This window comes from Centruroides sculpturatus, unplaced genomic scaffold (genome assembly GCF_000671375.1).
Source record: "Centruroides sculpturatus isolate CEXI.00-Female unplaced genomic scaffold, Cexi_2.0 scaffold297, whole genome shotgun sequence".
Lineage (NCBI taxonomy): Eukaryota > Metazoa > Arthropoda > Arachnida > Scorpiones > Buthidae > Centruroides > Centruroides sculpturatus.
Window position 1 is genome coordinate 704,698 of NW_019384464.1, and position 12,239 is coordinate 716,936.

Consider the following 12,239-nt stretch of genomic DNA (forward strand, 5'->3'; position numbering starts at 1 on the left):
CCTCCGGAGTCGGGTCAAGCCCTCTCCCGGATGACGGTCTCGTAAATTGTCACCTAATGTCTATTTTTCGGTCCCGGAGAGGAGGAAGCCGTCTCAGCCACCGCCCCCTCCACAGGAGTGTCAGTAGGACCTGCTTTGAACTCGATGTAAGGTGACCGTCCAAAGTTTCCCCGACGGTCGATCCCTCGATCGTTCTCACGATTGACGACCGTGAATCTGTCAATTAGGGCTGGAATGCGACAATTAAATCGTCTCGCACCCCGTTCCTTGGTCACACCGGTCCTATTTACGTAATAAGTCACCGATATATTGACTTTAGCTCGACAGCCGGTTTCCGTCCGAGGGGGGGTGTGTGGTCCCGGCCTCACAGGGCTCCCCCCTTTTGTAAAAATGACGCTTAATTTCGGAGCGTCATTTTACCTGGCGGCTGTAATACCGCCAGTCCGTCCGTTAAACGATCAGGGCTCAAGCGCTAATTCCCGGGGCTCGACCCCACTTAATAGGTAACACGTCAATTAGTGGTTTCGCATTACCACTCGGACCAACCAAGAACACTTAAGGAGGACATGATAATATTAAGCCGAACGCGCTGACAACTCGAAATTACATTAGGGAATATACACATGACATTCCGTACATATTTATAACTTGATGATTTCATAAACAACAAACAAAAAGGAATATCTTATATAAAAAGAATGACGCGCTTAGTTAACTAACATCGAATATTATAAGCGAATTGGTAGCCGCATACATAAATGATACCGACAATTAAAACGAAAAGCGTAATACATTTACATATATATAACACCGATAAATCGAGCACGAACAAATAATGGTTACATGAACATCCCTGACAATGAGGGCGAAATAATCAACGCGTATACAACATGACATCGACAAACTACATGGAAAGAATTGTTCACACATAGATATTACCGACAGATAATTTTAATAAAATGACTAGCGTATACTTGATAATACCGACAATTTGTACTTTTGAGGTAGCTGCAAACCTTGCATTGGGTCGTGAACCTCAATGCGTCTTTTACCTGAGACAATATTTACTCGTATGGTCGATCATTGGATTGAGCTTCGCATTTAATATTATGTAATTTCCCCGTTTTATTTTTCCCAATTTTTGTTATCTGTAAAAATAAAATTTTAAGGTCGTTAATGTTCGCGTTTTTCTCCCTTTTTTTTTCCGAAAAGGATCCTCGTTACTTCCGTTTGACTCGCCGACGGCCGTGAGGTAGGTCTACCGATTCATTTATTCCGCAGACCGTTTGGCACCGAATTCACTCCCGCCGCGATGGTCGGGAGGAGTGTCTCCCACCGATGAGTAAGGGAAGCGGTCGCTGACCTCTCCTCGGGAGACCGAGCGCCTCTCCCCGCGGTCAGTGGTTCTCCGCGTTACGCGAAATGGATTTAGGGCCGATCCCCTTTTAGTTTACCCCTGGTGGGAAGGGACTCGAACCTATTTGCAACGAAAACAAGATTCCAAAGTGATCAAATATCATTCTTTTTTATTCTATTAGATATTATTAGACAGTAAAGAGAAAGACGAAACAAGTAATTATCGCAACACAATTAAAAAGGTACAAAACAAAAATAAGAACATCATACAAAAAAATTCTCGATTCCGCGAGCGCGTGCAACCCCTTTTCTCTCTCTACCCCGGGTAATATTCCACCCGGGGGTGATTCGGGGCCTGAAGGCTGTGGTCCTCTCCCGAAGTATTGCCGATTTGGCCCTCTCCCTCGCTAGCTCCGGTGGGGTACGGCTGCCCTCTATCCCTTCCAATACCCAAAAGATAGGCTCCCTCCGGCCCCGTGGTTACAGGGCGATGACCTCCGTCACCACGACGAGGCCGAAGACGGTCCCGAATTTCGGCGGGAAACGGCTCCCCCACCGGGAGAAGCACATCCGCCGGGACTCCCATCGTCTGGCTCATCTCGGCCCGCTCAATAACAGCGGAGAGGTTTATCCCCATCAGGGCCCCCTCTCCGACACCAAATCCCTCCGGGGGATTTCCTCGAGGCTCCTCATCTAAGGTCCACAGGTCCCCCTCGTCCAGGTTGGCTCGGGCTGTGTCATTCGCCGTCTCCCCACGAAGGTGGGGCGGCCTCTCCCTTCGCGGAGCCTCCGGCTCGGCAATTTGGCCGGCCTCTACCGGAGGCCCGAACTCTTGTGCGTGACGATTTCCTATTGGTCGCACGGACATGGTGACCGCAAGTGCACCTGATTTAAGCATCCCCACAACCGCTCCATAGGGGGATGTCATGCATTCAAAATGTTTTAAAGTGGCGGCCAACTTGAATCCCACCCATCGAGGAACATCGTTGAACACTGGCCGGCGGATCTCCTCTCCCAAAGAGATTTGTACCCTGTAACGTCGGGTATCTTCCCGTGAGCCCAGGTGCCGGAGAAGGAGGTATACCAAGATATGGTGTTGCCCCTCCCTTTTTCCCTCCTTGATCACCTGTGCTAGGAATTGGCTCTGCCCCCACGCCATTCTGGCGACCCAGGTGCACCTCCTGGTCAAGTGCCACCCGATCAGATACATCCTGAGGGTGGGATAGCACCCTCCTCCTAGGTCGGGATGACCCCCAGCCAGGTGCGCGAGGAGGTCTCGATGGAGACCCTCCCAACGGCACCCTGGGTCTAGCACTGGGCAGGGGCGAGGCTTACAGGGACAAAATTTTTCGTGATCCGTCCGCTCCCGCTGTGATAAATATTTTGGGCATCCGTAGCTCTTGTACCTACACTGACAAGGGAACTGTCGGAGTGGCATCTAATAAATTTTAATAAAATTTAGTTAATAGTTACGTTAAAAGTATACAAACTCTATATTAAATTTGTAGTATTCACTAAAAGAGTTAATCAGAGTTATTAGCAATCAAATGTCGTACTATTTTATATGCGGATTTTTAAAAGTGAAAGGGTCGCGGAGGAAGACGGCGATATTACATTTAGAATAAATTCTGGAATTTTCGAAAATGGGAGAAGAATTAATAACATTTAGTTAATAATTATGTTAAAAGTATACAAAATTTTATTAATTCTTCAACCATTTTTGAAAATTCCAAAATTTATTCTTAAATGTAATATCGCCGCCTTCCTCCGCGACCCTTTCACTACTAAAAATCTGCATATTCGTATTAAACTACTATAAAATAGTACGACATTTAATAGTTATTAATCCTGATTAATACTTTTAGTAAGTACTACAGATTTAATATAGAGATTGCATGCTTTTAACATAATTATTAACTAAATGTTATTAATTCTTCTCCCATTTTCGAAAATTCCAGAATTTATTCTAAATGTAATATCGCCGTCTTCCTCCGCGACCCTTTCACTTTTAAAAATCCGCATATAAAATAGTACGACATTTGATTGCTAATAACTCTGATTAACTCTTTTAGTGAATACTACAAATTTAATATAGAGTTTGTATACTTTTAACATAACTATTAACTAAATTTTATTAAAATTTATTAGATGCCACTCCGACAGTTCCCTTGTGAGAGAGAAGACTCTCAGCAATCCATTCGAGTGGCAGGCACCGACCCGGGCTGATTTCACCCCGACAGGTGGGGCACCTCTGGACCCGGTCCCGGCACCTCGGACAGATAATGTGGCCATTGAAACAGAGAGATATCGGGGGGGTCGCCCTTTCCGAGCACACTGGGCATTCTAAGTGCCCAGCCATGTCAGCTAACTTCTCTCTCCAGTCAATCCCGACCGCCACTCCTCCTGGGCCTACGCCGCCATCTGGCTCCCTGGGCCATGCTTTCGTTCCTTAAAAAAAAACAAATGAAGAAAAATTGAAATCTGTCGATATTTCCGACGCGGTTTCCGTACTCGCGGCATTTTTCGACCCCGAGTTTCTACTAAAGGTGACCTGCCCGATTCGCGAGCGTCTAGTTTCACCTTTCCAGGTTTTTATTGGGTCTAGGCGATGCTCAATCCTTACATCCTTTGATCGTTAAATTATACAGAAGACTCACCCCGACATGTGACCTATTCCGTTCGGTTCACATGCTGACTACATTGGGGGAATAACACGCGACAATTTCTTCTTACACACTAAAGGAAAAGTTATTTATGTACAAAAATGTCACGGTCTCTTTGACGACCTCTTCTCGAGGGAAGAGACCATCATTCACATCGAGTGAATAGACCGAGAGGAACTGGTGGTAATTGAGCATTTATCTGGCTCTGTTCAGCCATTTCCGACGCGTTGACCACCCCTTCCGCGCTCACGTTTATACCCGTATCGGTTACCGTTTCTACGTCACCCGCGGCGCCACCCCGTCTAGCCCGACTAGTTGTCGGCAACACCCAAGGCTGTTCTGGCACCGGGCCGTGACTTCTCAACGCGTACCCATGCAACGCTCGAGCAACACTCGCCTGAGGGTCGGACTCTTCGGGAGTCGCTCCCTCCATCTGATCTTGGGTAATCGAGGTGAGAATTACCTCGTCCCATGGATCTACAGGCTCCGCTGATTGCGGTCGACTACCTGTTGGCGACTCATCTTGATCATCGGCGCGGGGATTTGCATCCCTCGGCGCCGCTTCCGAGGTTTCCGAACGTACCACTGCCGGTTTTAGCCGGTTCGCATGCACATGCAATTTCTTTCCAGTATGGACGTGCTGTACCTCAAAATTTACCGGACCTGTCGCTGCAATGATTCTAAAGGGGCCGGACCAACGCGGTGTTAATTTGCGCTTCAATCCGGGGGCAATTACTGCCTCTTTCACGAATACTCTATCCCCCACTGTAAACTGATACGGTTTATTTTTCCGTTGGTGATACCGTTTTCGATCACCCGCGGCTTTCTCTGCATGCTCTTGAGCTAACCGATACGCGGTGGCTAGTCTTAGTCGTAACTCGCTCGCGTAATTTTCATCGCTATCGTAGAGTGGTTTATTTGGCGCGGTCACTACATCGAAAGGGTATACTGNGGTAGGGACTTTTGCTTTTGCACACAGTCCCGAGTCCCCCTACTCGCGACGGTCAAGTCGTCGGCTTGTAGCGTGATGCACATTGTACTTCGGGCCTGTGGGTTATGTCCCTGTTATTACACATAGGAGCACGCAGTGGACGCCGAAACTTCCGGATTCAAATCCCGCGTCGGCACAGAAACTGGGGGCCATGGATCTGACAATCCACACCCTCTGGAATCTGAGACACACAATGTGAACTCCCGCATCCACCCGGTGGCACGGGACCGATGTCCTCACGATAAAGGCGGTCGAATGCAGTCGACTTAGCCTTGCCCGTGGTAGCGCAAACCACGTAAAGCTCCTTCTGTCCGGTGAAAGAAGAACCAGCTTCCCAAGAGGAAGACCGGGCTTCGCACACCCGGTGCTGGCTTGGGGGCCACGGCCTGCATGCCGAAGCCAGTGGGGCGAGGAGTTGTACTCCCGTTGCCGAAGCCTCGCTGGTGGCCAGGGGGGTAGCGCCTACAGTGGATTGTAGGACTCCGCTAGCTGGTATCTATCCTGACGGGCAGTCGGCAGAGCCACTCTTCGGACATAGGGCCAACTTCCTTATGTCCTTGGGGGGGAGTGGTGCTTAAAGGCCTGATGATGCGCTGGATGGCCGTACATAATCTCGGAGGACTCGAAGCGGGAAGAGCGTCTCCTAGTAGGAACGATGGGGCGGCCCAAGCCGAGCAACCAGCCGGGCTGGGGTGACCTTGGGTAGGAGGCCATTTAAATGGGTAGCTGTCCCGGCAGCGGGCCAAGCAGTGACGACCCGGCAATAAGAGGGCCAAAATGAGCCCTCAGTAAGTCCGAAGTCAGAGCTGGCTCTTAAACGCACACCTTGACTTTCGAACGGATTCAGGGCACCCGTGAAAGGTCGAGATTACCCTAATCCCCTCTTTTTATATTTTCTATTATGATGACGAACATGGCTGAATTGTGCGAAAATTTGGCAAGCGTGTTGTGTGCGGATGATGCGCTAAATGTTCAGTGTCGTAGCGGGAAGTTGGAGGAGGGAGAGCAAGTGGAAGGCGGTGTTAAGTCGAGCACCAAGCCAATGGAGAAGCGGACGCTACGGAAACGTAAGCCGCCCGCTACTGATCCACCACAGGAACCTACAAAAGATAGGCCCAAAGAGACTGTAAAAGTCTCAATCCCCATAGTGGACAGCGAGTCCGATTCGGATCGCTCTAGNTTTAAACGTTCCACCATCCCGTTACATTCCGGGTGATACGCGGTAGTAAGAAGGCGATCTATGCGCAATAACTTGCATATTTCCTGCATTAATTTCGAAGTGAAATTTGTTCCTCTATCCGTGAGTAATTTTTTTGGTACCGAGTGCCGTAAAATAATCTGGGTCACGAAAGCTTTGGCGACTGTTTCCGCTGTCGCGTTTGGAATAGGAACTGCCTCCGCCCACCGTGAAAAGTGGTCTATAAACACTAGCAAGTATTTATTGCCTCTATGTGTTGTCGGAAACGGGCCCTGTATATCCATCGCAGTCATCTCAAAGGGTCTCGAAATAGGAGGGAAAGTTTGTAAAGGTGCTTGATGTCCGGAAATTTGCCGACGGCGCAGAGTGCATTCCTGGCAGCTTTGGCATCCCGTCCCAAAAGGTCCCTCCACCACCCCTACTGTACCTGCGTGAGCGTACCAGTAGGCCCTTAGACTTAAACACACAACAGCCACTATCTACTAGACCTATGCACCATACACATAAGGTCTGAGACCATTTTTAATTGGCATAGTATGGTCATGCCAACAACCAAGCATTATAACACAATGACGCAAGAACATTATAACACAATAACGCAAGAATGCATTAAAACACAATAACAGAGAATGCACCATAACCCAAACATACATGAAAGGAATAAAAAAGTAAAAAAAAAAAAAAATAAAGTTATAACAAAGCATACTTACCAAGACCATACCAAGCACTTACCATACATGGTATAGCAAAGCCCAATACAAAACGATACTTACCAACTATACCAAAGTACAAACCAAAACAAAGGTATAGTAACACACAAGTAAGTATTGGATACAACCAATACAAACCAACTATACCATAGCACTTACCAAAACATAGGTATAGTAGAAACCCTTATAACTAGAAGTACCAAAACAAATAAAACACCAGGGACCGTACAACATACAGTGTACAATACATCCAAAAAAAAAAATCAAGAATACTAGTAATAAACACCCTTAAGATTAGTCTTACAATAAAACCAGAATAGATAAAAACCAGGGTCAAAAACTGACCCTTAAAACCATACGCTTACTTAGCATAGTACGAAGAACCTTCATAGCACTATTATATATAACCTTCTTAGATACTAACTTAGTACAAACGTCATTAAAACTAGTGGTGGAGCTAACATTAATAATACCCTTAAGCTCCTCAATGTCATGATAAAACACCACACAATCACACATAAAATGCTGGAGGGTGTCGACGGCACCACACTCACACATACCATCATTGACAAGGTGGAATGACCTTAACCTATCCTTAAAATCACCATGTCCACTTAACACCTGTGTGGACCAATAATTAGGCTCAATCCAATTAGCCTTTAACCTATTAATAATATTAGGGAAGTACCTGTAGGTAATCCTCCCTTTATCACCATTGTTCCACCTGTCTTGCCACAAGCCATTAACCATATTAACCAGCTCATTGAGATTAACCTTAGTATTAATATCATTGCCGTCGAACACCACACCATTATACCTACAAACAGTCCCTTTTTTAATACGGGTACTGTAATACCTTTTATCGATCTCAAGATCGATAGGTAACACACCAGCAATAACCTGAAGGGCTGCCGTAGAGACAGTATTATAACCCTTCGTTAACACCAATAAGACACTCCTTTGGGCTCTTTCCAACTTAACCTTATGATAACCCTTTAGGAGGTCATGCCATGCTAAAACACCATACATTATATTATTTAAAAATAGACCCTTATATAATATACACAGAGTCGTGAAACTGGAGCCCCATTCTTTCTTAATACTACGCTTTAACATACCAAATACCTTAATACACTTATCAGTGATATAAGAGACATGCGGCGTAATGCTCATACCAGGCCCATAATACACACCTAAATACTTAACAGAGTCGGCAACCTTAATAATACCATCACCAAGCCGAACCCTGGGAGGCCTATCCTTACTTAATTTACCCTTTAAAAGCATTGCCACAGTCTTATCAACAGACAGCTCAAGCTTATTATCAGTAAGCCAATTATTAATACACACCACCCACTTTTCACCAAGGGACTCCAGCTCACTCCTCGAGTTACCAGAAACCAGTAACACCAAATCATCAGCGTAAGCAACATACTTAACGCCGTGAGCATTTAATAACCTTAGGACACCATCAAACACCATGTTCCAGAGGACAGGTCCTAGAACCGACCCCTGGGGACAACCCCTGTTAACCTTTTTATTCACCTTTAGGTTGGCTTCCTCATACACCACCTCTCTATTAGACAAGTAGTCCTTGAGTAACCTATATAAATCATTAGGACACTGCCTGTACCTTAATTCATTCATAATAGAGGGCCACCATAGGTGATCAAAAGCACCCTTAATGTCTAAGAATATACCAAGCACATATTTGCTACAAGACTTATTCACCTGCTCCTGGAGTTGCATTAGAGCATCCTCCGTGGAACAACCCTTCTTAAAACCATACTGCCATTTATTAGTATACACCTTATTAATATTGTCAAGCCTCTGCTTGATAATCCTCTCAAGGATTTTACCCATAATGGGGATTAAACAAATAGGCCTATAAGACCTTGGATTAGACTTATCCTTACCACCACCTTTATAAATAATAACAACCTTACCCTGTTTCCAACAGTTAGGGAAAACACCATAAACCAGACAAGCCCTATAGAGCCTCTTAAAATGTGGCTTTAATATACCATAACCTTCTTTAATAACCTCATAAGTAATACCATCAATACCAGGGGCTTTACGACCCCTTGAGGCTTTAGTGGCAATGTCTATATCATTATCAGTGATCTCGTCACAATGACCATTACCAATATAATTATGCACCATAATCCTTTTATAACTATGCGACTCATTATCATTATACTCATTATCATTAGGAAACAGGGTATCCAAGAGATAAGCCACAACCTCGGTCCAGTTTAATAACTCATTACCACCACACTTCATATTCACCAATACCTGATTAGTCTTGAGCTTATTAGTCAATACCTTGTAAGGGGTACCCCAGGGGTCACCCTTAGTCTTAGCATTAACATACCTGTGCCAACTCTCAACCCTAATAACCTTAAGCCTTTCTTTGTAGGCTTTCCTTAAGCCAACATACACCAACTTTAACCTGTTCCGTCCCTCAGGATCAGAACACCTTTGATAAGCCCTTCTACTTTTATTAACCTGCTTCTTCATGTTATCCAACTCATTACACCACCACTTAGGAGCTTTGTGCCTCCTATTAACCTTAGGAATGGCACTAACCATAGCATCCCTTATACTACAGAGTATATGGTTGCAATACCTTATAACATCATACTTATCCTCCAGAACCTCATAATCCTTAATAGATAAGTTATACTTAAGCTTATCTCTATACTTATACCAATTAGCATTATTAAAACTATAAGTATATATACTATTAGGAGGATCAACCACCTTACCTACGTTGTAATCATACATAATTAAGCCATGCTCACTAGTGGTATCATGCAAAATACACCAGTTATCAATAACCACACCATTAGTAGAGAGGGTCAGATCAATATAAGAGCAACCTCTGCTCGAAATAATCGTAGGACCAGCCTCTGGATCATTATGACACACCAAGTCCCATTTAAAGATAGTCTCGACCAACATACCACCTCTATCGTCGTTAGTCTCACTGCCCCATAGAGTAGCTTTAGCATTACCATCCATACTTATAATAATATCATTGCCATGCAACTTACCCAGGATATACTCTAACTCATTAAGATTAACCATAATGTCTTTATTAGGCGACATATACACACTTATTAGATACACCTTAAAGTCTTCACCCATAACCTGTGCCACAGCACACGTAGGAGAAGATAGGCTACTTACATCTAGAACAGCCCACTTTCTGTTAAAAATAATAACAGCCGCCCAGGGGTGCTCCTGGAGGCGCTGGCAGTGGACAGTTTTCACCTTATTATTAAAACCAAGCACATGACCTGGCGTTGCGTATGGCTCTTGCACCAACACAATATCAATACCTTTATCATACACCACCTTGCTAAGCTCTCCGAGTACAGATCGACTCCGATCCATATTTAATTGCGCAACCTTTAAACTATAATTCTTATTAGGACTATAGTCCATAATCGATTCTAGTAAGATATCGTTCCAAAGCCATTTTGTAGGAGAGACAATCTTTATCTTTTAGTTTATGTTTGTGCGGCTTACCCATTTGCCTGCACGTCACACACACCTTCTCCGACACCTCTATTTTACAGTCCGGGCCCTTATGCCCGGACTTACCACAATTGCTACAAGTAATATCAGTAGCACCACAATACTTGGCCACATGACCAAACCTTTGACACTTATAACAGAGGGACACCTCATAGTAATCCCTCACCACACAGCTTCTATAACCAATATATACTCTACCGGATTGTAACACTTTATTCCTTATACTGGGAGCCACTTCAGCAACCCAGTCAGTAAGGCCGTCCCTCTTACGGCCTGTCTTATAGACTAACTTAAAATCAGTCTTAAAATTATCTATATCAATATCATCACCATCATACAACACATCACCATTGAGCTCTTTTATATGCTCAGTAACCTCGTCACTAGTCATACCTTTAGGAACATCTTTGATTATTAACCTAGGCCATCTCTTAGACGGTTGATTAACACTTAAATTACTGTCCTGCAATTCACTATTATTTAAAATCTTATATATATCACCTTTAGATGCCAACGTCACCACAATGCCAGACGTGCGCATCTTACGTATATTGCTTATACGAACCTTATCCTTTTTAGGGTTTATATGCTTTAAAAACCTTTCCTTTATACTATCACTATTCATATCACCATTCTTATCTTTAACAAGCAACACAGCTTCATCACAACCACCATAACCACCATTATTTATACTCATAGTACTTTTACGTATAGGTCCCAAACTATTACCAGTAATAGGGACATTACACCTTACAACCTCATTATAACTAGGTTTTTGCTTATAAACCTTTTCCAGCTCTTTTTTACCTTCCTCTATAAATTTCACCTGCGCTTTTAGCGCTTCACGCTCCATTATTAAACCTTGTACCAACTTCTGAGCCAGCGACATATAGTCAAGAACCTTACTTGCTGTAACAGCAGTAATACGACTGGTCTTGTCGTAACACATTTTAGAAACCTCAAGCATCATTTGATGCAGTTTGTCCATATCATCACCAAGATCTTTATTACCAATAATATCATTCTTATTATCTAAACCTTTATCCAACTCATTAACCTTTTTCAAATCCAAGTCATCACCCACAGCCGAGTCCGAAGGTCTACGGCTAACCATACCAACGTCACCACCTTTCACCACCTTACTTTTATTTTTAATAGTAGAATCCATGCATGTAGATGTACTGGGGGGACAGAGAAGTCGACCACGGAGTAGCCCCCCATCACCGTGGCAAGGCTAGCTGGCAGCTTTGGCAATAACGAGTAATATCCCGAGCCATCTCAGGCCAGAAGAATTGAGTCCGTATCTTCCGCCTCATCTTTTTCACGCCTAAATGTCCCGCCGTAGGGATGTCGTGAAACAACCTTAGCACGTAATCTACCAGGGTCTTTGGTACGACAATCCGTTCCCAAACCTCATTCCGTTCAGGGATTATTTTTTTATGATATAGGACTTGATCGGCGTCCAAATAGTAAGAATCCAAATCGACACTATTGTCGCCCTTCTGCAAGGAAGTATCTCCTAACAAGAGCTGCTTGATACGGTCACAAAATTCATCACCCTGCTGCTGTTCCCTAATCTGAGCCTTACTATAAATCGGTGTTACTTCGTCTACTCGCGCTATGGGCACACGGCTCAAAGCATCTGCGTTGGAATGGGCTTTCCCCGGTCGGTGAACGATTTCGAACTGATATTCCTGCAGCGCGAGATTCCACCGACTCAAACGCGAACTCTCGTCCTTTACATTGATGAGCCATTTAAGAGGGCGATGGTCGGTGAC

The 12,239-nt window shown here is 44.6% G+C and overlaps 2 protein-coding genes across 2 annotated transcripts; both read right to left on the bottom strand.

Moving 5' to 3' along the window:
- Positions 1-1,668: 1,668 nt before the first annotated feature.
- LOC111621003 (E3 ubiquitin-protein ligase SIAH1-like) lies at positions 1,669-3,748 on the bottom strand. Its single transcript, XM_023363036.1, has 2 exons — positions 3,531-3,748; positions 1,669-2,771 (listed from the first exon to the last, which is right to left on the bottom strand). Exons 1-2 carry the CDS (start codon positions 3,713-3,715, stop codon positions 1,673-1,675), a joined length of 1,284 nt encoding a protein of 427 aa, XP_023218804.1. The 5' UTR covers positions 3,716-3,748; the 3' UTR covers positions 1,669-1,672.
- Positions 3,749-3,813: 65 nt separating this feature from the next.
- On the bottom strand, positions 3,814-5,054 carry LOC111620993. The gene is made up of 2 exons (XM_023363021.1): positions 5,015-5,054; positions 3,814-4,967 (listed from the first exon to the last, which is right to left on the bottom strand). The coding sequence occupies exons 1-2, from the start codon at positions 5,052-5,054 to the stop codon at positions 4,165-4,167; spliced, it is 843 nt and encodes a 280-aa protein (XP_023218789.1). The 3' UTR covers positions 3,814-4,164.
- Positions 5,055-12,239: the final 7,185 nt, after the last annotated feature.